A 24,105-nucleotide genomic window follows, 5' to 3' on the forward strand; every position below is an offset into this window, starting at 1 on the left:
CCCGAAGTTATAGGTAACTACTAAGGTAATGAACGTAATATACCCGAAATACACTGTTCACACAACATAGTAATATTACAATCCATATCTACCTAGCCAGTTGGCGTTTGATGTGCGTTTCATTCGTCGCTTTTATTTCTTTTCTCGCTTGATAATACATTTCCTTTTTGCTGCTGCTGCTGCTGCTGCTAGTACTGCGACGTCTCGTCCGTTCTTACGCAACTACAGTTAGTTTAGAAGTAATCGTGGGCCATGTCCGTGTCCTGATTCACATGACCCCTATCTGGGTGGTGGGCATCGAACTATCCCAATTAAGCACTTGAGCCGGGCACTGTGCGCTTGGGTCTGATACAAAGATAGAAATTTTGGTCTGCAGAGGTAATGTACAAGTACTGTGTAGGTACGCGGCCGATATAGGAAAGCACTACTAAGGCCGACCGAGAGGGGGCGGGCAGCACACATTCTTTCTATCTGAAGCTGAGACTCGTACTCCGTACTTCGCTCACTGTTGCTTGGTTTGTCCTTAAAAGGCGTACCTTTTTTTAAAAAGTACGTGACGGCTTCGACCACACGTCCAAAGGGCTTGCACATCCTGGTTCTGGACCCGGAATAGCAGCAAAGGAAAAAAATCCCGACCTGTCGAAGTGCTCAGAAATATCGTTCCATCGAGGATGCATACTGGTATCGCATGTATAATGGGCGTGAGGGGAGAAGAAATACAAGACGAGTCAAGACAGAACCCAGTGTCAGTATCCCCCTCAGGTCAACCGCAAGCATCCTAAGACCTGGCCTCTGCCGCCCGAAAGCATGGAGAATGGAGACGAAACGAGAACCAAGAAGGCTGGCTGCAGAAAAATTTAGGTCCGGTCCTCTTTGATTACAGCGGGAGCTCCCTGACACCCGAATACTGCTCGAAAACGGAAACAAAAAGGTTGAGTTGAAGAAGTTCGGGGAAGGGAGACGCTATAACACCACCTAAGCAGCTGGGGTCCACCCGGATAATGCCCGAAACCTCGACACCACCTCGAGGGGAAGCAAGAGAAACGAAAAAAAAGAGAGGGGCCTTGGCGGTCCGTGAATTGGTAGAGGTCTGAGATACTGTGCTGAAAGCTCGGCCGTAGTACTAACTATTCCGTAGTATATTGGTGATCTTCATTCAGCGCTGCAAAATATCACTTCCTCATCAGTAACTGCACCTGAAGTATGAGTAAGTATTGTACTCACTAACTACGGAGTAGATGTAACCTTGCTGCTGCCCCTTAGACAACACGAAAAACCAAAGAAAAATCTTAAGGCAGGGCACGGCTCAACTCCTTTTTCAACTCTGTGCTATTGTAAAGGGTGGTATGATATGAACTTTTTTCTGACCCCACTCTTGCACCTGAGTCGAGCAATGACACCTTACTCTACTGTACGGAGTATAGGTGTTGTCGTGCCTGGGACTAATTATGGTTGATTTTTCTACCTTTGCCTTATCCTTTGTGGAATGTGGATTCAGCTAAACAAAGCGACCACATGGGCGAAAATCCGCTAGAATCCACCCGAGAATAGAGAAATTTTTCTGCACACTTTGATATACTGAAGAAAATGCTTCTAACCCCATGTTGAAGCCCGAAAAGACAGGCGAGTGGAACCCGAGATGGAGAGGGGAGGAGAGCAGCTCACTAATTGAGTGGGGGAAGATGTAAACCATGGTTGAGTGATCATCTAGCGTACCGTACATACTTAGTAGATTGAGGGGAGCACATCTTCATGTTTTCCCTTTCTTTGCTTCTTGTGGGTAGATGCGAGGAGATGCTCGAATGACTAGTGTGTTTCCTTGTCTGAAAAGACAAATGAAAAGGAAGGCATTGAGATGGGAGTGGAACTAGGGGAATTGCCTGCTAGCCTGTGCACTAGTCACATCCTGTTTGCTACCCAGAGCTCCTTACATACCTCTCTCCAGGACATGAGAAAGAAGAAGAAGAATGGGGAAAAGACGAAGAAGGGAACGGGCCAGGAGCAACCAAGTACTCAGCATGTCTCTATCATGCGCGGCGACATCATGCACCTGGGAAACGAGCAGAGCAGACGTGATCTAAGGGAAGAAGAAGTGAACTATTAAGCTGGATGCATAAGCACTTCGGCTTATGACCGTCGTTTTCTTCCTTGCTACCACGGCCTGCATTATGCATCCTCTATTCACCGCGCGTTTGCTTCGCTGGGTTCTGGTCCCCTCTATATGGAGGTGCACGATTATGATTACGGGTTATCAAGCACATGCGTACACAATGGTAGGGCGGGGGGCAGGTAAGCAGGATACTTGCATATTTACCGACTTATGATACAAAGGCTTTCGCGCCAGCCCTGCGCCGGACGGACGAAACATGTATGCTCCGCAGTAGCGCCCGTGTTTGCATGCAGCAGCAGACGAGTCTGGACATGGCCGAAGAATCGGTGGAGGGGGGATGGAATGGGGTGTCTCGAGAATCTCTCCGTCGTAGTAATTAGTAAAAGGATGTCATCTTTCAAGAAGAAAGGGAAAGAAAGGGGTGAGAAGGAGTCTCAAGGGTTGGAGACCAGCTAGAAGGCTTGATGCTAACTATTGAACAGGCAAAGATAAGCAAGCAAACGCCTGCACCACGTTGAAAACACCGGTCAGTGATCAGAAGGTCAGGTGGTGATGCTTTCTGCAGATTCAAGCTATAAGCTAAGATGAATCCAAGCTGCATCGCTGAGAGGAAGAAAGTGCCTGAAGATAAAAAATGCCTTTGCCTAAAGGAGCATCGTGGCCGCTGCGAAGGTACGTACATACATTACAACTGGTCCGTAGGAGTTGATCGATCAAATTCATCTTATCCCCTTTCAGGCTATGTCCACAATTCACAGCCAGTACACTTTCTGTTTTCTTCTTAGTCTCAGTGGGTTTCGATCTTCCTCGACCTCAGCGATTGTTGATCTTAGGAAGGAAAAGGAAGAAGCCACGGGACACATTCTGGTCAGGTACACTGTAAAAATCCCTCCCTAAATCCTAGATTGGTCGCATCTATGTTGCCCCTTGCTTTTTTCGTCGTTCCTTCGGATGACCGGGATGGATCTTAGTACTCACGGCCAACCGGCCCAGCCCGCCAGCAAGGGCGATCAATATAATGCGCGCCTGGAAAAGGAAGATTCCAGTTGTTCCAGTTACCTATTACTTGTTAAGGAAATTCGACCCTTCCTTCTTCAAGGTTAATCTCTCGCGCTGGATCTCGGTAGGGTTGCAAAAGCACCCCAACCACAGGGATATTTAAGCTGGGTTTGAGGACTCAGGCTACACCTGCGCGATCCTCCCAAGCTAGTATCTTGTTCGTCCGCTGAGATTGTGCGGGGGATGTTTTGCGCGGTAGGTAGATCGCCCGCCGCCCAGGGTCATGTTAAGTGATATGCTGGTGCCTGAGGTTACAAAAACTGCGTCATCCCGGGGTCATTCGATCAGGGGAAGGACAAGATGATCAGTACAAATGTACTGTACCTTTCCGCAGCCGGATGGATGCTTTCCTATCCAAGTTTCTGGCTCAGGAATGTATAATCCCCTCCGATCATCAGGTCACACTCATGTACAGTCCAACCAATGGAAAAATTAAATTCTGCAGGTTATGAGTCTATTGGCTGAAACGATGCGAAAAATTGTGATATAATGATCGCGCGCCAAGTGAAATGATACTTTGCGAGAATTTGAAGTTTAACCGCAGATACTCTTCGACAACTATGGGGGAGATCAGGACCTCGTGATGCAGTATATGCATCATGAACATGGAACGAACACTCATAAGTTGGTCACCATGGACAGATTCGCTGGAGAACCCTTCCGGGCAGTGCTTGCCGTGCTTGATCCATAGTTTTGTGCGGATCGGTTTCTGCGCGATCCTTGGAATGAAGAAAACAGGCAAGACGAAAGGGAGGGATGGGATGGAGGGAGCATCGATGCAGTGCGTGCATGCAACGGGGCCGCGGCAACTGGCCACTTCCACCCGCCACGCAGCTCCTCAGCGAGGACACTTACCAAGGCAAATTAGTGAAAAGAGCGTATGGGACTCAACACACGCCCGCTATGGAGTACTCATACCGTATCAAGAGTGTCCCCACAAATTGGAACTTCATTTTGGGTGAGTGGATACGAGCAATGCAAGTCAGTCCAGGAGCCCGGTTAAGCGACAGGCGCGTTTGGAGAGAATTGGCATAGACAAAGAAGAAACCCTTTGAGAGTCAGCCCCTCCATTCTGGTTGGGCCCAGCAAGGAAAGGCGCGCTCCGGACCGTAGTCGCATGCCAGCTCATTGGTATCATTAGCCACTGACTAACCTATTCGGTCAGAGTTTCTTAGCTGGAGGTGGTTCCCGTCTGTTACCAGACCACGGGGTACGAGTCAACTGGTCATTTATACGCGCCACCACTTGACTGAGTAAATTAGCTCGGGGGATGCTCGGTTCCGGCCATACTTTTACAGTCCACTGCACCGCAGCTTTGTGCCCTTCCGTGGTACAGCAAGCTCCTCTTTCGAAGGAGCTTTGGAACGGGCGGAGCTGACCCACATTAAATTCCATGGTTTGATTTCTGCTTAGAAAGCGGAAGGAAGCCATAGAAGGTTCCATACCTGTCACGACTAATCATTATACGTAGTGGCGATAACGGAAGGTACAATAAGCTGAAGGTAGGTTCGGCCTCATTGAAATTAATAGGCCATGCGAGAAGTGGAGCCCACACGGCCGGGACGAGGTAAGCAGAACAGGCGGTGAATTTTAGCTATTCGGTCCGAATGAGTTACCGCGAAAATAGGAGGGGAAAATAGGAGGGGAAAAATTAACTGAAATAGAAGGGCGTCCAAAGGTGTCAGTTGGAAGGATTCAGGATGATGGTAGTAATTTGATGCGGCTCCAGCAAGTCACCTCGTTTGTCCAATTGATCATATGGATTTCGGATTCGGGGGCCCGTGGGTACGGAGTACCCAGATCAAGAACGTGGGCCGCTGAAAACAGACACGACGCAGACCAATAACGGACTCAAAACCCTCCCACCTGCTGCTCTAGGAAGCATTAGGGGCGGATTTTTCGTGGCGGTGTCGAACAAGACTTGATGGATGAGGTATGGCTTCGTCCGACCGTCTTGAGTAGGGACTTCCGTAGCACCTGAAGCGGCTCGGATCGAATGTGCCTGGCCCCAACTGGGAGGATTACCGTGCAGTCATTGGCAGATTAGTCCGGCACCATCAGCGTGGCACTGCGAGAGAAACCAGGTTTGGTCAACCCCTTTCTGGCTTATTTCTCCAAAAAAAAAAAAAAAATACTCGCAGAGTCATCGCGGCAATCTCAAATCTGATGTTAGGATAGATTCATCTGAGATCCTGGTACTGCCTTGGGTCCTATATGGTGAGGCAAAGAGAAAGCCTAGGGGCGGGGCTGGGGGGGGGTCTTCCCGTGAGGGGGTTCAATGGCGGGTGGGGGGAACCCTAACTTTCCCGGTGCTACAGCCCTGGGACCGCACCCCAAGGTCATTATTATCACGACCCGATCGGTGAGTGGTCCTTGATAATAACGTGCATTAGCGCCTCTCGGGCAGATTTCCTCTTCCTCGGCGACCCCCTGCTTTGCCTCATTATTCACTGATCAGTTCCTACCTGGGCGTACAGTAGATAGCTTGGACTGTATGGAATACTGTAGCTTGGTATTTGTCCGGAGTACGGTCGCAAAATTCGAAACCAGCCGGGATTGGGAAAACAAGGTAGTACCCGGGGGATCCCAACTTGTGGGCGGGAATCAGAGGGTGATCCTCCCCGGTCCTGGAGTTACCTATCTGCGGGGAGGTCTGGGCAACGTTGCCGTTCACAGACCACTTAGACTAGGTTGTCTTGGAATCCCTGTTCTAGTCGGGAGTGCCCCAGGCGGAGGTCAGTGTCAGCAACAGGAGGCCGAAACTAGCTGCCGCCTCCGGGCACATGGAAAGTGGGATGAAAATCAGTAGCACTACATTGTGCTACTACTGAACCGGTTGACCTCCAAGTGAGGTGAGGGGATGGTTGGCAGTCGGGTGTGATTTGCTGCAAGAAGGCTGCCTTAGTCGCTCCCCCTCTCTGCCTGTGCTCTGAAACCTAGTAAAATTTAACTAGGTATGGATGCCTGCTGATGAGAAACACTGAGCATCTGCACCCGAATCACATCCCCAACAAGTGTACGAACCCCTTTTAATTCCGACCCTCCACGGCAGCTTATGTCCCTCTATCGCATGGGAATCGAGATTGGTCGAGTTGTCATCAAGTCTCACCAGAAGAGGAGTATGACATCAATAATTGAATCGTGTGACTCGGACTGGCCGAAGTTTCTCCCTTTGGGGCAGGAATCAGAATCAGAGTCTTCCTTGGTAGGTCGCATTTGGATGGTGAGGTAGCCACGGCATTCAGGTTGTATGACCCTGATACCGGTCGTAAGCTGATCATGGTTTTGTGGTCAGTGCTATGTCACACCAACATATCCCCGATTATACGAAACGAGTCCGGACTCACTTCGGCGTATGTGGCATAGTAGGTCCTTGACACCAGAGCAAGGCAAGTATGTATGATAAGCAAAGCGAGCAGCGAGACGGGCAGCACGGAGTACACAGAAAGATACTAAGTTACATCTTCACCGCTGGCCGGGAACGGGGGAGGGGGAGCAATCAGCATATCAGCAGAACACTCCTATCGGAACTGCGCGGTCGCAGAAAAGGACTAAAATGGGTGCTGTGATCGGGATGCAGACGTGCTTGTGTCAAGGGCATTGGCAACCACTCATCCTATCATCATTCAATGATTCTGCTAGTCATCTCCTGGTCATGTCCACGACGGCCCGCCCCGACTCCCGCCGATCTTATGCACGTGTAGACCTCGTCCTCCTGCGATATTTCAGACTGCTGGCTAACAATCCGGACGGTTAGGAGAAGAATTGAACAGCGATGGCTTGAGAATCTTGTTTGCTCAAACATCGATGTTTGCATTGGGCGGGATGAAGAAGGTGCCAGTGGCTGCTGCTGCTGTAACGAATTGTATCACCTCAGGTAAGCACTTGGGCTGTCTCTCTGCGTAAGCTGTGGGCTCAAATCTCTCATAAGCTCGTCTCCTCCAATCGGAAATATCATGCTCATTTCTCTTGGACTTCTTGATGAGTTTTGATGAGTTTTTTTAAATTCCAGTGGATGGAACTTCCGAGGCAGCCTGCACACGTATGCTGGGGATGAGCACAGAGCAACGTCAGGTCACAAAATGGACAGAGGTCGAATCGCTGCGGACATGCTTGCATTTTCACATCTGAGATAGACAAGAGTGAGAACCTGCTGTCCTCCTCTTTTCTTTTCTTTTTCTTTTTTTTTATTTTTTTATTTTTTGTTTTTTTCCTTTCGAAAAAGTTCAATTGTTGTTTTTGATTTCTGGCAGTGATCAGAACAATCCAATACTACTACCTACAAGAAAGAGGAAGTTCCTGTTTTGACTGGGTGCCTTAGGGCGTTACGGTAAGGGACGAAACCGAAACAGCGGTCAGGAATTTGGACGGCGGTACGATACCGTAATACGGAGGAAACGGTAAGACTGATTGAAAAGGATTTTGGCGCACTAAATTAGTTTGCGGTCGGCCCCCCGCCCCGTCCTCCTTTTCCTTCCCCTCTTTAGCGTCTCTTGCCACGTTTTTTGCGATCCCAATCGGCGCGGTGCATTGCCGTCCGCGTCTTTCCGTTGCCGCCAGAACCCACACCTCCAGTCAGCTGTGCGTGGCATGGACTCTTTAGTTAGTGTGTATGGGCTGTGGACATTTCCCCCCCTCCCTGTTCCGCCCCGGTAAGTCGCTGTCTTTTGTTGTCTGCCCTTCTCTGGGCTCCACTGCGGCCAACCGTCGACTTTGTTCGTGACTTCGTGTTGTCTTAGCGCGCTCTGCAAGTCCTCTTCTCACACTGTACCATGGAACCATGGTACAAAGCGGTCCCGAAGAAACTAGGTAGATTTTGCGAGGCAAGGGGTGGGGGACGACGAACTGCAGCTCACCAGCAGCAACCAACCGGTTACTTCACACTGCTTTCTTTTCTGTTTGACTGAGTGGGATTGTCTTGGTCTCCTTCGAGTGCAGCCTGATCTGAGGCGTTGGCCTAGCCCCTTCTTTTGTACAGTTAGTGTTAGTAGCCACTGTGCAGGAACCTCAGTTGGAGTTCTCTCTTGCGCTGGGTTGGGATGCAAAGGATGCCACCATCATCACCATCCTTTTTTTTTTTTTTTTTTTTTTTTTTTTTTTTCCTCGTTGCCTACTTCTCCCTCGCAAGCTAGCAGGGACCCGTTTTAGTGTGCAAAAACCGCAAACTGTCACTGGCTCATGACGGAGTCGTTGTCTTAGTTACCGTCGCCCTGCTGGGATCATCGATCAGCCCGCATACGGTTTCAGTCACGTGAATGTCAAGCGGCCTATGGGAGCGCTATTTGTCCACTATATAGGCAGGGCTAACTTATCAGGCAGGCTTGTGGCTTTGGTGGCTTGACTTGGCCGAACAATGAACCCGCAAGTAAATACCGAACGGATTGGCATGTACTCCGTCCGTACTGTTCCTGGGCCGTCGCACTTGTCTGTGCTAAATATGAGGTAAAGTACAAGTATATGTGATTGACAACACGTGTCTCATACATACCCTAATCTTATGACGTGGCAGAACGAGGGGGACAGGGCCAGATCTTTTCTCCTCTGCCAACTGTTCTCTTTCTTACCCGTGCAACAATAGCAGGGCAGTTGTCATTAGACATCTCCCAAGGTAGGGCGCAGGGAGCTCTTCTCTCTCTCCCCTCAGTAGGACTGGAAAGAAGTTCATGCCGTCGCGAACCGGTTCGAATCACTTACGTTCTTCAATCCACTTGTTTGGGAAAGAGGGAGGGAGGGAGGGCTTTGACTCGCGCTGCTCCTCCAGAAACACGCGCACCTGATCTGGTGCATGAGAAGCGCGCGGTACCCGTGATCCCCTCTAACTTACCTGATCCGGCTGTGGGAGTGTGACACACTTGTGCTAGGAGTTGTCGTTGTACATCGAATCGTTCCCCAGCGTAGCCTCCGTCGCGTGACGGTGTAACCGGCTATACTTCGAACCCAGCAGGCGTGGTATAGGAGGGGATTCAGGCATGAGATTGTGTCTTTTTAGCAAGTGCTGGACATGTGTAAAACTTAATGTCTGGAAGGCTCGCTCCAACAGGCGCACAGTGCACAGCACGAACGGAAGACTGAGAATGGATGTACGCTGATGCCGTACACAACCAGCGATGTCAACTATCATCTGCCCTTAGTTATAGTCATCCGAGATCCGATTTAAGTCGCACAAACCCACCATACGTGCTACCTACTTTCTAGGAAGGACAAACCAAACATAAACAAGCAGAAGTAAGCAATCAGAGTAAAAGAGAAAAGGAATGAACCACCAGAAATAGATCCTTATTTACCGGGATGTGTAAGGGGAGAAAAAGCAAATCTACGTCATAATCACCGAAAAAAAGCAAAGAAAGAAGAAAACGGCGAGATCTAGATAAGCAAGACTGTACCTGAATCTCCTTCCCCCTCGACTTTAACCCATGGATGCAGGTAATGGATGTAAGTGACTTAAGTGACTGTCCGTGGGTACATCTACTTTACCTCCATCCCAATAAAACCATCAGCAAATAACCAAGACTTGCTTGCTTCTGCGAAGTCAACTACCGTACACTACGGGTGTATCCCCGAAGAAATACCGGATGCATCGATCCTGTCATTCTCCCGATGTGATGAATCACATTTTCTTGCTGACAGCGGGAATAGAAAGGGGGAAAGAGGGTGGTACTATGCAGTAGTCGGGTGCTTTGGTCCCCACGATTGCGCGCGGTATGACATGATGCGATATGATATGACAGGGCGGGACGAAACTGGACATACGGTACTCCGTATTCCGTGATAAATGGAGAGGATAGATCCAGGGACTAAGTTTACTGTCTCCAGCAGTAGATAATCTATGTTCTTGGTTGACTGACTAGTCGCAGACATGGCATGACCGAATTCACTTTGCATAGTGTTCCGGTGTCTATACAAACAAGGTCATATTAGTATAGGTACATGTGGTACTGTCACAATGATCAACTGCCGAGGGAGGGCGCTGAGGAAAGGGGAAATAGATAGCGGGGAATCAACCGTGGACGCCTATGGCATCTGTCGACTTCACCCCTCGTGAGTGCGTTTACTTGTCGGCGCTATACATATACACTCACGACCTCAGCACTCCGCTAGCCAAGGTAAATAAGACACCATCGGCTGGTCGACAAAGTATCGAAAGCAAGGGGGAGTTGAAGGGAGGGCATTCTCAGATTGTATGTCCGATGGTCCCCCGGCTTTCGGGAGTACTTCTAAACAGGTCAGTGATATGCCACCGACCGACGGAGACATCGTTGACACGCTGGCCCCAGTAACCAATTCGTCGTCCGGATGAGGTAGAATCAGGCGCTCGATGGACCAAGTACTGCCGAGGATATATGAATTCTAGACCTGTGTTGGGATCGGCTGTGTGCACGTACCATGCCTGAATCATATATCAGACACTTATAATCATGGCGTGTTAGTGGTATGTACTGTAGTCCGTACGCTTCTCTGACTCCACGATTGACAATCGCAATGCGTTACGGAATCACCAGGCTAACAGTAAGACAATCCGAGGATATACAGGCGACAACTTTCCGGGGAACGATGATTGTTAAGGTTTCGACACTGTGGAGACTCGGAGACAGAAAAACAGACACTCCTTCCAGCAGCTCACAAACCGATTGTCCTTCTTGGCTTCCACCACCAAAAAAACAAAACTAATGCTTCTGTGCACACAATACGGTAATATACCAGAGGCAAAAAAGGAGCAAAACAAGAAAAGACTTCATCCCATCCCTTCACAAAAGAGAAAAGGTATCTCCCGACGGGAGAGGAGGGGAGGAGTAAAGTTAAACCCTCGCAGAACGAATGATGGAAGGGGGATGGGATTTGACTTCACGATATGAGGGGCAGCCCCCGAAGAGATCGACTCCCAAGATCGAAATAGGACACTTTGACGGGGGAGCCAATCCAAAAGAAGAGTATCTCTGGAGTCTCAACGGATTCAACCGCTCCTCTTAAGATTTACTGTGGTCTGTGTCTCCCCATTACCTTGCTTAGACATTCCACTGGCCCCCCATCACACAGATGGAGATAACCGGCTACAGTACAGACAGTCAGACACACAAGGTTCATGGCTTGCAGGCTTGCAGGGTCAATCGATGATGGCATTGACCCCCTCCCCCTCTCCTCCTCTTCCAGTCGACACTACGGGAGTCGCTTCGACTCAAATTCGGTCCGTTTCTCCTGGTTGCCAATCTTCCCCTCATTATGGTGCAACTGGGGAGGGGAAGAAGAGCTTGCATGCAGAAGTAGGCGATAACTGGAAAGAGAAAGAGGAATAGTGCCAGCTCACATACGTATGGAGTACTGTACCCAGCAAACAGCCACGGTGCAGGGAGAGGTCGAAGGGGAGGAGCAGATAATCCTTCACCCCTCTTTCTTCCCTTCTCCCCACTATTGTCTTACTGCGTACGTCGTGGAGGGGAACAGGAAAGGTGGTGATTCGGGCACTGATGCAGTGTGCGCCGAGGTGGACATATGCTGATCACTCGAGGAGTGAGGGTTCTTCGAATCGTGCCCGCGACGAATTCGCATTGATGCAGAAGTGGATGGTCATTGCTATTGGATTCCCAGGTCGACAGTTGAGATCGTGGAGCCAACGGCACGACCTACGGCCCGGTTGAGTTGCGCAGACAGCAGCAAAGGCAGGCGATAGATGCACGTCAGAGCTATCCCGAAGGACGGAGACTCGAACATCCTGTCAGTCCGTAAAGGACTAGACACGGGAACCACCATCATTGGGGGAGACAAATTGGCGGTAAGGGAAGTGCGAAACTAGGTATGGAGAGAAGAGCCCTTAGCGCAAGAGGACAAGAGGTTGGTATCAATTACAGACGTGTCAACCAAAGAGAAGGTAGAGCCACAACATGCTAACGCTCGACGAGTCCAAATCTCAGGTGAAGCTGCCCATTGTGGCAAACATACAGGCCGTGATCCATGCCCACTAGGGAGATTACATTATGCAAGGCGCCCTGACACCTCCAAATCACACGAGAACATTGAATTACCAGACCTCCAAGCACGGGTCGTGTGCGCGAATCGAGGGCATATACATGATAAATGATACTAGGAAACATGAAAACGCAGACCAACTGCGAGAGATAAGAGTCCGAGTTGTATATGGTGCGGTTTACGGCCAACTGAACCATCAGCCTCAGTCATCTGAAGCTTCCGAATCAACTTCAACATCCTCTTGCGTCGCATCAGGCATGACAACGCTGTTGAGATACGTAACCTGCCAGACGATATTCCCTTAGTCAGTTACAGAAGAACAATGAAGAATTATGTTTCGACACCCTTGCCACCTCGCAAGTCTCGACTTGTTCGGTGGTGGGTAATGGAAGGTTTTTTTTTGCGCCCGAAGCCACACCGCTGGAGGCTAGGAAAAGAAAGGCAGAGAGGGGACAAGGGGCAAAGAGGAATGGACCGGCCGTGTATCGTTGATACGGGGGCTAAGATCCAATAGACGCAAACGCGGGCAAGCGGAGAGAAGGCGGATTTTTGAGTGGCTTACGAAGGGCTCCATGATTTCGACCAGCGCTGCAATCCGGTCCTGGGCATTCGGGCTAAGCAGCTCCTCATCCGTAAGAGGCCTGCCGATGGTGAAACTGCGCAGACGGAGCAATTGGATATTCTCGTTGTCGGCATCGTAGCCCTAGACAGAAGAGGAGTTGTTGTTTGTCAGTATCGTAATTGGACAAGAGCGGGAGACCCGCCGGAACGGCGGCATATGCTGAACCATGGAAACAAATGAGCCGGTGCAAAAATCTCTTTCGAGACTTCAGTGGGCAGTGGACACTTGGACTCCCAGCCTGGCGAACCAAGAACGGCACTTGTGAGCCACTGAGCTCAGATCCCCGATCAGCGCCTGAGGCAGAGAGACGCGTCTGGCCCAGGCCGAGTCGCCCGGCCGCGGCTGCGCTTGCACACCCATCAACCCGGACCAGTCAGTCTCGCTGCCATCAAGAACAAGATCGTTCGTGCCTTTTCCATCCTCAAGCATGTTCCTGCTTGGTTCTGTCAGCGTGCAGATGGTGTGTGATGACCTTCTGAGCAACTGCGCGGCTGGAAACTCCTTGTCTGTTCCGGCGAGGGCGTCCAGTGCCACACCGGCCTCTTCCTCTTGGAGTATCAACCAGAGGCCATATTCTGTCCTAACATCATGACGGGGACCTCCAATCGTATTCTTCATCCCGGTGAAATATGTGTTTCCATGGATCGACCGGATCGCAATGCCAATCGAAACCCAAGTTCAGACTCGATCATAACAAAGCAGACGAAACCTCATCATCGGACACTGGGCTGTGGAAGAAGGGCAGAAACTCAAGGACACGCAAGGGCTAATTGACGTGCGAACATAAGGAAAATGATTCAAAGTCACAAAGTGATACTTGCAGGGGCAGACGCTTACCTTGGGCTTGACCTTGAGCGCGCTCTCCTTGTTGTGGCTAACGAAAGCTTCTACAGCCTTCTCATCAACATCTGGTATTCCATTGAATATCTCTTGACGCATCTTAGGCGCTCTCAGGACTCTTTTGAGACGATGAGAATTATGATCGATATCCTGTCGGAGACGAGCCAACCCGGCGGCCTCTGGCATCCAAAGCCCCGAACCTAGAACACGTACCCATCGTTAGCCCAGGCTACCAAGACAACGTAAATACTCCGCCATTCAACCGGCTGCGAGAGACAGCTTCGAACTCCCCTCAGCGACCGCATCGAGCGTACGGCACAAGATCAGCAACAATGGGAATGAGGAGAGGCTGAGGAAGGAAGTGTGCAAGAGGTACACTGGCTCCTGCGAGGAAGACATGTGCGTCCCCGTTGCGGTGTGCATAGGTTCGAAGGAGACACGTTGACTCAGGGCTAGCATGCGACCGTGACATGTGGGTACATCAACCTGCACGACTCACCGACGAAACATGCCCCTGGTTGCAAGTGGACGTAGTATGCAGCGTAAGGGCCCTTCTTGCCAGTGCGGGACCTGACAAGAGTTAGCTTGTGCTGATGATCACGGAGTATTGGCTAGGCGCATACCAAGCTGCTGAAAAATGCGTCTGCTCGATGTTCGCAATTAGCCCGGCCATGCATCGAATCCCCACATGGGCGGCAGTAAAGCAAAAGTAGACACATGAGCGAGCCTACCTTGTACGGAGTTGGATTCTTGCTGAACCTGATGTCCCTGTGTATGCGGAACACCTGTATCAAGGGGTACAGATATTAATTTCTCTGAATTCTCCCTGATTTACCCGACCTTGAGGCTCTGCACTTACAAGATCCTTGACAGGCAATTCAGGTATTGTGCCGTCCTGGTCTATGATCCGCTCTGTGAGAGTCTCGACAAAGCTCTCCCAATCCTTCTTCGCAGCACGGTAATCCGCATCGTGAGCTATGATCCGCTTGTCCGTCAGCTTGCTTCCAATTCCAGACGTTTAATTAGCAACTGAAATTACCTTTCAACCATTGCCTATCATTATTCTCCGCCAAGTCCTGCAGGAAGAGCATAGTGTTGGGATGCAAAGCATTATCCTCGTAGGCTACTGCCCCGGGATCTCTGGCCTTGGGCTTCCTGATGAACACTTCTTTCCCTGGTCCAAGACCAGTTTTCACTCCTTCTCTCCATAGCTCCTTGCCGCTCAATAGATCAGCCGTCCCTTCTGCACGATTTGTTCCCTGCCTTATAGAGCCAGCGCCATTGGCTTGCTTTCCGCGGCTTTGGCGGCGCTTTGGCTCAGGGCTATACTCTTCTTCTTCAGATCCATCCTCGTCAGCGCTTGAGGATGATGGAGATGCTTCTTCAGCAAAATCCGAGCCGGAGTCAGAAGAGGTGGGGACACTTATGTCGGTGTCCTCGTAGTCGGGGATTGTCGGCGCAGCTGCCTTTTTGGATTCGAGCTCCGGTTCTTGTGACGGCTCGTCCTGAAAATATTTGCTCTTTTTCGTGGTGGATTTAATTGGCTTCTGAGCACTGTGAGCAGAGGTGGTGTCGTACTTTTGTCTCTTGAGCTCCGTGCTGGATGCTTCGGAGAGCCTGGCGGACATGCGCCTCTTTGGGGCGGCATCTGGAGCTGCGGCTGCCGCGGGAACGGGCCGAGACGATCGACGAGGCATGGCTATGGACCAGAGCTCTGCAAGCTATTTGTCGTGAAAAGACGAATGTGGTGCTTAAGGTATGGTATGATAAGAGTATCTTCCTTGGGAGCTATAAGTTCACTACGTGGGCGGGAGAGAGGGATTCGCGGGCGAGATGGCAAATTCCGCGGAGGAGGAAAATCCGATGATGACGCTGGGAGGGTCGATAGACAGGGCCTGCTTATGGGCTGGGGAAGGGAGGGGGGAGTCAGTGATATGCCGGCACGGAGCGTCGGAGACCCTCCGCCGTTAGCGACAGATGGACTTTCCAGCGGTTCGAGCGGACAACAACAAGGGACTTCGACCAGGAATAAGATAAGTTAACGAGACCAAGAGGCTGGTAACTTCTGGGGCCAATTTCGCGTGGGAAAAGGCGGCGAGTTCCGTTTCAATTTGCTTCCCGCTCCGCTAAACTATCCTTAGCGCCGCCGCCGCCGCTCGGCGAGTCGACGTCAGGCTCTTTTTTTTTTTTTCTTTTTTTTTTTTCGCGCTTTTTTCCCTCTGCCCTTTCGAGAAGACCCCGGATGTGCAATTTGATGTGACATCCCAGTATAATTCCATATTTGCGCAGTTGTCTTTCTCGACTGTTCTCGGCCGTGGGGTTTGCAGTAACTAAATATCCTATTGATCATCCTTGTCAGCGGTGAAAGTTGGTTAAGATCAAGAAGGAAGAAGGAACAGCAATCAGACTTGCCCCGCCCTAGATAGCCGGTTGTTGCCAGCCAAGTTAGGACTTTGGAAATCCTGAGGGTCCAGTATACCACAGTAAGGCGAGATCATCAAGTGCAGGCGAAAGGCCCTCCTCAGGTCATGAGTGGTTTCCAATCCTACCCAGTCCCCGAAGCCTTCAAGCTTCGCAAAGGCAAGATTCTTGCGGAATTATCCATCCCAGATGCAGAGTATACCGATCTGTCACCGAAGGGGTCGGTAGACGAAGGTATCCGGGAGCTGATCGGTAACATCAACACTCTACCCGGACTGGTGACAACTAGCAGTTGTGCAGGCAGAATCAGTGTCTTCCTAGAGGGGAGGAAGAAGCAGCGTCAGCAACAGCAACCGTCAACGTTAGAAGTTCAACAGAGACAGTTCGTACCTTCAGGGGGGAAGGGAGCGGGAAAATGGCTGTATGTCTCCCATGACCCATTGCAGGAGTATGGAGCCCAGCAAGGTGGGGAGGAAGACAACGACAACAACAAGCCGCTGCACCGTCTGTTCGGAATGATTCCTGGGGATGGTAAACCGCCCAAATTGACCGAGAATGGCCAAGCTCCGCGTCTCGTGCGCTTCTCCTATGAGCCGATGGTATGTTCTCTTTTCCTGAACACCCCGTTTCTGCTCCTTCCGGTAATAGCATGGTGTGTCCTTCATACACATCAGCCTCTCCCTCCGCCGCTGGCGCTCTGGGTAGCCTCAGTCACGTTACCCTCTCAAGAATCAGCTTATTTTCTCAATACTTCTACAAAGCAGCAAGCAAGCAAGCAACCACCACCACCACCACCACAAACTAACAAACTCCCTTCCAGATCCTCCACATCATGGCCGCAACCCTCCACCATGCTAACCCTGTCCTCTCCGCCGCCTCCAGCTCCGGTTTTCGCGAAAGCGGCCTCCAGAGTTTGCGCTGCCTAGACGCGGACGAAGCCGACGGTCCCAGCCCTATAGTTGCCGTCCGCTCAGCCGGTATGGCTCTGGAATCGGTCATCGGGTACTGTGAAGAGAATGATGACGATGGTGACCACGACGAGGAGGAAGAGGGGCAGCGCGGCGATTCCCACAACGAACCCATCATTCGCAGCCTGGTCACCGAGGAATACCTGGCGATGTTAGTCGCCATTTCAAACGAACGGTTCGTCGTCAACTCAGAACGCAAGGAACGCTTCCGCGCGAGTCTGGTTGAGATGTGTGCTACGATTCACACCTCGGGGGCTGGTACTAAGGCTAGGGGGAAAGCGAAGCCCGTGGGCTGGGAGGATCCTGCAGCGCGCAGGGAGAGGATGCGGGCGGAGGGCTTACGGAAGAAGGAAGAGCAGCAGCAGGAACAGAAGAGCGAGCAGAGGGTGGGTGAAGAAGAGGCTGCTACGGTTAGCGATTTCGACTATTCATTGGAGTTCAATTCTGGGGCTGTTTGAGAGTACGGTATCTTAAAAGCAAACAAAACAAAAGCAAACAAAACAAAAGCAAACGAAAATCAAAAAGCAAACTGGATTTCGGGCCATGATTCAAATATTAAGGCTTTGCGCTCTAGAATGATGAAAAACAATTCGAAAACAACGAGAACATTACATTCATCGCTTCAAGGCAGAGTACCCGCGTAGCATGTGCTCTGAACTGATAGCAGTTTCATGAAAGGATGTTCTGGGATTTGTGCATGGGGTATTGAGCAATACGATATCAGAGTCAAGCACTGAGACAAAAGAACAAGAAAAGCAAACGATAGAGGAGGTGGACCAGGAAATATGGCTAAGAACGAAAAGAGGTAAACATTTCAACGATTATCATGCACGGTCCAATTTGAGTACCGCAAAATACGTATAACCAGACCTAATATGTGCAACAGTTATTCCAGGAAAGAAATTGAAGAGGTGTAGGTCAGATCATGGCGATCGATGTGTGATGATGAAGCCTGCCTCTACCTTTAAGACTTCGATGTCGGATCTGTGAAGTTCAATCTTCATCATCATCAAAGACCGGGTAGTTCACTGGGGAAGATCTAGTGAAACGATGTCCAGGCAGTCTGCCACGGCTTGGGCTACTGGGTGCGAAAAGCAGCTTGGAGTTCAAAGGGTCTTGTTTCATGCCACTGTAGGAGTAAGCGCGCATGTGCCACGAGTTACTGGCCCGACGCGGAGGCGAGAAAACGTCGAACTGGGAGAGACTACCGGTACCAGGTGATACGACGCTGCTCATGGTGCTGTAGCTTCCAGAAGACAGTTTCCTTCCATTAGAGTTTCTTGAGCCGCTAGATAGAAGACTGAACAGGATGTTGGTTTCATGTCTGACCGCATCCTGCCAAGACGTTTGCTTAGCGGCCTCCTCAGGCCATTCGAACCAGATCGGACCAAATGGCGAGATGAGATTGACGTTGTTCATGGGGAAGTTGTTAGGCAGCTCTGGGGAAGACACTGCCGGAGCTGAGCCCTTGGAGATCAAATCGACAAGAAACTAGTTTCGAGGATCAGAGCATGAAATGCGAAGAAGGGGATAAGGTGTGATGGGGAAAAGAAAGCTGAGGGAGTCATACCTTGTAAGTGTGCTCGTCGAGGTTAGGCATCTTAGCCAATGTATCGAAGGGGAACCATTTACTGAGATCGGACAGCTTGTCAAGCTCGGTGAAGCTCTCTGCGTTGACACATAAAGTGAATCTCTGACGTTCATTGAACCCCGGACACTCAAGCCCTGCACGAAGAAGGTCGTTGAGCAGGCGTTGATCCAAGCCAACCGTATTGATCTTCTTCATGCGAGCAAGTAGAGCAATGATTTGGCGATTGACCAGATCAAAGAGCAAATTACGATCATGAACCGTGTAGAGATCAACGGCATACCAAGGAAACTAGGTGATTAGTGTAAGTAGGTTATATAGCGGCTCAGAAAGACTTACTGACCTTACTGAGAGTACTGATGGTCGACTCATAAGTACGTTGAGGGCACTTGGTACTGAAAGGCGACTAATAATTGTCACGCTTCGCGATTAGTGAGGTTGGCTAGGATTCACTTACTCTGTGTGGCATCTCAGCATGGCGGATAGCACCGATAATCTCTTCGCTGGTGAAGAAGCCAGCAAAGCCTGTCGAATAGGGGTCGGTGTTTTGAATTACTGTGGGCATGCCTTCCTGCCAGTGAACACACTTAGCGCGAGGGAACAGATCGTGCAACAGAGCATCCTGGGAACTCAGTTCGACATCAACGTGCCTACACCCCAAGCGAGGAGGACGACCAGTTTCTTGAATACGATCAATCCTCTTGACGGTCTCTCTAGCATCCTCTGGTGTCGCGAATTCCACATAACAGTCCATTGTCTTGGCAGTTGAGCGCTCCATTATTATGTGAATGGCTTGACCGGGGCTCAGACGAGACTGACGTCCTGCGAACTGCAGCATCTCCTGCTTCGTGATCGAGTAGGGGATCTATCCCGCTTTAGAAGTGTTATGTTGAGAGCATGTATGTCCACTTACATTTGAAATCTTCATCACACCTGCCGTCGGTGGCTGTTGCAGAAGAGCGAGACTACCGATTGGCATCTCGTCTGGCAGACCACCTTTAGCAAGGGCTCCGAGAATATTGCGAGTCTCATCTATATGGTTCCCCACGACTATAGAGGAATTACGACGGTGACGGTTGGATAAGGATGAAACAGTCAGTTCATGCTGGAAACGACTATGACCTGGAGGAACTGGAGTGGGCGAGTCCGAAGAGCATGGGGTCAGAGACAAACTAGCCATCCTAGTACTCAAGGAGTCTCTGCAGGCAGCCCGCGAGTCAAAAGCTGGTTCATCCCTGAAGTCGGCCGAGAGCTGCTGGTAGCTTGAGCCCGGGGAGAAGAACTCGCTAGACGAATCCATATCCAGACTGTAGTGGCGATTTGGGGTGGTAGGAGGGCTTGGGTGGCCAGGTCGTGCCATCTTGAGCAGTTGAGGTTGAACTCTGGATGTTCAGAAACGATAAAATGATCAGGAGGGTGGAATAGAGGAGATGATATATAAAGAATTGGATTCAGTCCGGTATTTGATGGAGTCACCTTAAATTAGTCAAGACTCATACCACTAAGTTGCGCAGCCACCTCTCAATTCACTGCCAATTCACTGCAATAGAGCCGAGATAATGATCACTTACGTGTTACTGTCTGCAAGATGAGAGTTACCAGGATGCACTTTGTGTCAATAATACTTTTTTAGATGCTGAAAGTGACCCGAGTTACATGCGAACACGAAAGGCACAAAGGGTGGGCAGAGCAAGAGGTAGAGATTGAGGCTATTCAGAAGATGATCTGAACGGGAATGCGACTTGACGGCTTCATGGAGCCTCATTCCAGTGACATCCACAACTGGATGGTTCCCGGACTCGAAACCCATAATATCTCGAGCTACTCATTGACACTTACCGCAGCAATATCATCATGATACGCTGGAACTATTATGATAGCGGGGTCGCATGACCATGAAATGGAATATTCACTAGTCCTAGCAGGCCACACATTCACAATCGGCCATCCGTATAGCCACAAGTCAGGAGTATCTGAAGCAAGAGAGCGAGCAGCTCACGGAGATGCGTGTTGGAAATGCGGCGACTCATGTACTGTACCTATGCGACGCGCACTCAGTGTCTTGTTTCTACATCTGTGAGACAAAGTATACTGGAATAGCTGGAGATCTGTATATATGAGACATGTGCACAAGTCAGGATGGAATGACATCTGAAGATTTGTAAAAGGAACAAGCTTAGAACAAACACAGCGATTTCCCAGCGCCAGCCCAGATCGCCTGTACAATGATTGCTCCTGGGAAAGGAAACCTGATTTATTTAGAGTAAAAAAAGTGGCATCGAAGCATATATTTAGTCGAACTGTTAGTAGTTTGTTAGCTGTCACCCGTCAAACTGGTTTGTCTGGGGGCTTACTGGGGTCAAGAACGACTCAGCCACGAATCGAGCACGGGCGTTCAACTGCGATTCATTAGCGGGATGTTCACTTGTGGTCATTGAAGTCCAAGACTTACGAAGAGCTTCATCTCCGAAATCTCCTTGTCCACCTCCTCCATGAATTCAATCACAAAATCCACAATCTTGTGCTTCAGCATAGCCTCGGTATGAAAGTTGGTGATCAGGAAGGAGATATCGTAGCCTTCCACCGGCTTTCTACGGAGAATCAGGAACGCATCTGCGCGCTGCGTCAAGAATCTCGCGAACTTGTGCACTAGGATATGTTCGATTTCATCGGCTTGTTTGACTTTGAGGGACACGCGCACGGAGTTGACCGAAGGTTCAATGAAAGTCCGTTCGTCCTGATTGACAACAAATATCAGCTTAAATCAATGTAGCATGAATGGTTGACTGAGTGATTGAACATACAGAGTTCCGAGATATGACCAATGGGTTGAGCAAGAGCTCAGGAGAGCTTGCTGCCTCGATCTCAGGCACATTGTGTCTTTCCGAAGTTTGACTGGCGAAGTTGGAGATGGCTAGCGCTGCAGAGAGCGAAGATCGCACGCATTGAAGGTACGGCCGGAGACTCGTGCTCTATCATGAGGCAAGTCAGATCTTCGACGTAGACAGAGCGCAGTACCTAGAATGAAGTACTCGGGATGTAGTGCTTACCATTGTGACGTAGCTTCAATGCGGATTAAGTGACAAGCTAATAGAGAAGATATGACCCCACAACTTGCGAGTATCGGAGTGCCGAGAAAGAAAGAGGCTGGCGCTTCAGAAGGACTAAAACCGCAGGTTGTTGTTCGCTCCGCTAAAGGAGGCCAGTGATGATGCTACCTACTCAACACTCAGGAGGGGGGCGGTCCCCGCAGGGCGGTGATGCAGCCTGATGTCCATTGGCCTCACCGCCTACCCCACCGCCGCCGCGGAGTTAACTGACGCAGTCATCGTTCATCGCCTCATCATTGCCCGTCAGAGCTTGGAATTCATCAATTGTTGCATCCAAAACTCCATCAAAGCAGGTAAATATGGCTTCCATACCAGGTATGTGGTGATTTCTCTGAGAGTATGCTCGAACCCTGAGTCGCTCGTTCTGCCGCTAAAGCTATAGCAGTTATTATTAAGCACCAGGGCAAACGCCACGAAGTTGAGCTCGATCCCTCCCTAAACGGCGAGACGCTCAAGTACCAGCTATTCTCCCTCACCGGTGTCGAACCTGAACGACAGAAGATTTTGGTTAAGGGTGGTCAGCTCAAGGATGAGACTCCATTGTCCTCCCTCAACGCCAAGCCAGGGCAGACCTTCATGATGATGGGAACGCCATCCGGTAATCAAGGCGCTGCGGATTTGGGCCGACCTAAGGAAGTAATGAGATTCTTGGAAGATATGACGGAAGCAGAGGCTGCTAAGGCAGAGGGAGCATTCCCTGCTGGTCTTCAGAACTTGGGTAATACTTGCTACCTCAATTCTACCCTACAGGCTCTGAGGGGCGTTCCCGAGCTCCAAGAGGAACTGCAAAGATACCGTCCGACTGCAGGCTCTAGCGGGGGCACCAATCTCGCAGGTCTCAGTAGCCTCGGTCTAGAAGGAATAGGTGCTTCGACGGATCTTACTGCTTCTCTTCGGGATTTATTCAAACAGATGTCAGAGACACAGGAGGGCTTCCCGCCTCTCATGTTCCTCAATGCCTTGAGAAATGCTTATCCCCAGTTTGCTCAAAGAGACCGGAACGGACATGGATATGCCCAACAGGATGCTGAGGAGGCTTGGTCCCAAATTGTGACACAGCTCAGGAACAAGCTGGTCATCAAAGAAGGCGAGGGGGAGTCTGCAAAGGAGGTGTCATTCGTGGATAGATATCTTGCTGGACGATTCGAGTCTGTGACAGAATGTGACGACGCTGCGGCCAAGGAAGTTGGTGAGAAGCCTACAGAGAGCACGGATGTGTTCTACAAGCTCGACTGCCACATCGGCAAGGAAACGAACCATCTGAGCGACGGTATAATGGCCGGCCTCGAAGAAAAGATCGAGAAGCACTCCCCTACTCTGGACCGCGATGCCATTTACACAAAGCGCTCCCGCATAGCTCGCTTGCCCAAATATCTCACGGTGCATTTCGTTCGATTCTTCTGGAAGCGCGAAACTCAGAAGAAGGCCAAAATCATGCGAAAAGTCACTTTCCCTCACGAGCTTGATGTGGTTGATTTCTGCACCGAAGAGTTGAAGAAGCAGCTTATCCCCATCAGGGACAAGGTTCGAGAGATCCGAAAGGAAGAGGTGGACGTTGAGCGGGCTCGCAAGCGCCAGAAGCTCGCTCATCGCCAGGAAGATGGTAAGAATGAAGAAGCTGAATCATCGAGCATGGAGCCCATGCAGAAGAAGAAAGCAGCCGAAGAGCGCAAGGAGGACAAGGATGAAGCCATGACCGATGTATACAAGACCGATGCCGAATATGAGGCTGAAAAGACCGCTTCAATCCTTGCTGCCAAAAAGGAACTCTCCGCACTGATTGACCAGAAGCTCGCAGCTGATGCTGGAGCCAACACTACTGGTCTCTACGAGCTCCGCGGCGTGATTACCCACCAGGGTGCCAGCGCTGATAGTGGTCATTATACCGCGTATGTGAAGAAACAGGACAAGGAAAACCCTGGCAGTGCTGAAGGCAAGTGGTGGTGGTTCAATGATGAAAAGGTAACTGAAGTGGATGGAGAGAAGATTGAGACCCTCGCTGGCGGTGGTAAGTTCTACCTCTGATACAGCTACGCTACCTCAAAAGTGATTCTCTGACAAAGATTTCCAGGTGAATCTCACTCTGCCCTGATCCTCCTATACCGGGCGGTCGAGCTGCCTACTGAGAAATGAGCAGCATCTCCGCAACAGGATAATTATGATTGATGCGACCACTACACTTCCATAGATGATGAATTGATTTGACTATTAGCTTGCCTGCTCACCAGAGCAGGGTATATTACTTCTCAATGAACACATTGGACCCGGTATTTTGCCCGACGACAGTAATGCTTAGCGGAAACTGTCCTCTTTAGTCTTCTATAGTCTTCATTTGTCATGGAATCTGTAACCAAGTGATACAACGACAAGAGCATGTGTGGTTGGTACAGTAATTAGGTATCCCTCTCGGTGAATCTAGATCGAGT

The 24,105-nt window shown here is 50.3% G+C and overlaps 5 protein-coding genes across 5 annotated transcripts; 2 read left to right on the plus strand and 3 right to left on the minus strand.

The window, feature by feature from the left end:
• Window positions 1-12,557: 12,557 nt before the first annotated feature.
• Window positions 12,558-15,289, minus strand: BP01DRAFT_296317 (DUF2461 domain-containing protein; the record flags this gene model as incomplete). Its single annotated transcript, XM_025571838.1, has 8 exons — window positions 12,558-12,833; window positions 12,901-12,948; window positions 13,590-13,792; window positions 14,092-14,162; window positions 14,216-14,235; window positions 14,324-14,377; window positions 14,452-14,567; window positions 14,632-15,289. The coding sequence occupies 8 exons, from the start codon at window positions 15,287-15,289 to the stop codon at window positions 12,558-12,560; spliced, it is 1,446 nt and encodes a 481-aa protein (XP_025431365.1).
• A 515-nt stretch (window positions 15,290-15,804) lies between these two features.
• Window positions 15,805-17,511, plus strand: BP01DRAFT_356895 (tRNA wybutosine-synthesizing 3 family protein). The gene is made up of 2 exons (XM_025575064.1): window positions 15,805-16,612; window positions 16,834-17,511. The coding sequence occupies exons 1-2, from the start codon at window positions 16,121-16,123 to the stop codon at window positions 17,437-17,439; spliced, it is 1,098 nt and encodes a 365-aa protein (XP_025431366.1). The 5' UTR covers window positions 15,805-16,120; the 3' UTR covers window positions 17,440-17,511.
• A 463-nt stretch (window positions 17,512-17,974) lies between these two features.
• On the minus strand, window positions 17,975-19,749 carry BP01DRAFT_296583 (uncharacterized protein; the record flags this gene model as incomplete). Its single annotated transcript, XM_025571847.1, has 5 exons — window positions 17,975-18,418; window positions 18,552-18,860; window positions 18,913-18,975; window positions 19,027-19,434; window positions 19,483-19,749. 5 exons carry the CDS (start codon window positions 19,747-19,749, stop codon window positions 17,975-17,977), a joined length of 1,491 nt encoding a protein of 496 aa, XP_025431367.1.
• An 881-nt stretch (window positions 19,750-20,630) lies between these two features.
• Window positions 20,631-21,785, minus strand: BP01DRAFT_340848 (actin-related protein 2/3 complex subunit 4 family protein). Its single transcript, XM_025573418.1, has 5 exons — window positions 21,620-21,785; window positions 21,374-21,541; window positions 21,022-21,306; window positions 20,924-20,968; window positions 20,631-20,869 (listed from the first exon to the last, which is right to left on the minus strand). The coding sequence occupies exons 1-5, from the start codon at window positions 21,620-21,622 to the stop codon at window positions 20,861-20,863; spliced, it is 510 nt and encodes a 169-aa protein (XP_025431368.1). The 5' UTR covers window positions 21,623-21,785; the 3' UTR covers window positions 20,631-20,860.
• Window positions 21,786-21,928: 143 nt separating this feature from the next.
• On the plus strand, window positions 21,929-23,946 carry BP01DRAFT_319427 (ubiquitin-specific protease UBP6). Its single transcript, XM_025572669.1, has 3 exons — window positions 21,929-21,994; window positions 22,065-23,687; window positions 23,751-23,946. Exons 1-3 carry the CDS (start codon window positions 21,979-21,981, stop codon window positions 23,810-23,812), a joined length of 1,701 nt encoding a protein of 566 aa, XP_025431369.1. The 5' UTR covers window positions 21,929-21,978; the 3' UTR covers window positions 23,813-23,946.
• The last annotated feature ends 159 nt before the right edge of the window (window positions 23,947-24,105 follow it).

This window comes from Aspergillus saccharolyticus (genome assembly GCF_003184585.1).
Source record: "Aspergillus saccharolyticus JOP 1030-1 unplaced genomic scaffold BP01scaffold_15, whole genome shotgun sequence".
Classification (NCBI taxonomy): Eukaryota; Fungi; Ascomycota; class Eurotiomycetes; order Eurotiales; family Aspergillaceae; genus Aspergillus; species Aspergillus saccharolyticus.

Coding starts and splice junctions, on each gene's coding strand:
- BP01DRAFT_356895 (XM_025575064.1), top strand. CDS start 16,121: ATGAGTGGTTTCCAATCCTACCCAGTCCCCGAAGCCTTCAAGCTTCGC. Junction 16,613..16,833: donor GCTTCTCCTATGAGCCGATG/GTATGTTCTCTT, acceptor ACTCCCTTCCAG/ATCCTCCACATCATGGCCGC.
- BP01DRAFT_340848 (XM_025573418.1), bottom strand. Junction 21,307..21,373: donor TGGTCATATCTCGGAACTCT/GTATGTTCAATC, acceptor GTTGTCAATCAG/GACGAACGGACTTTCATTGA. Junction 20,969..21,021: donor TTTCGGAGATGAAGCTCTTC/GTAAGTCTTGGA, acceptor AATGAATCGCAG/TTGAACGCCCGTGCTCGATT.
- BP01DRAFT_319427 (XM_025572669.1), top strand. Junction 23,688..23,750: donor TGAGACCCTCGCTGGCGGTG/GTAAGTTCTACC, acceptor AAAGATTTCCAG/GTGAATCTCACTCTGCCCTG.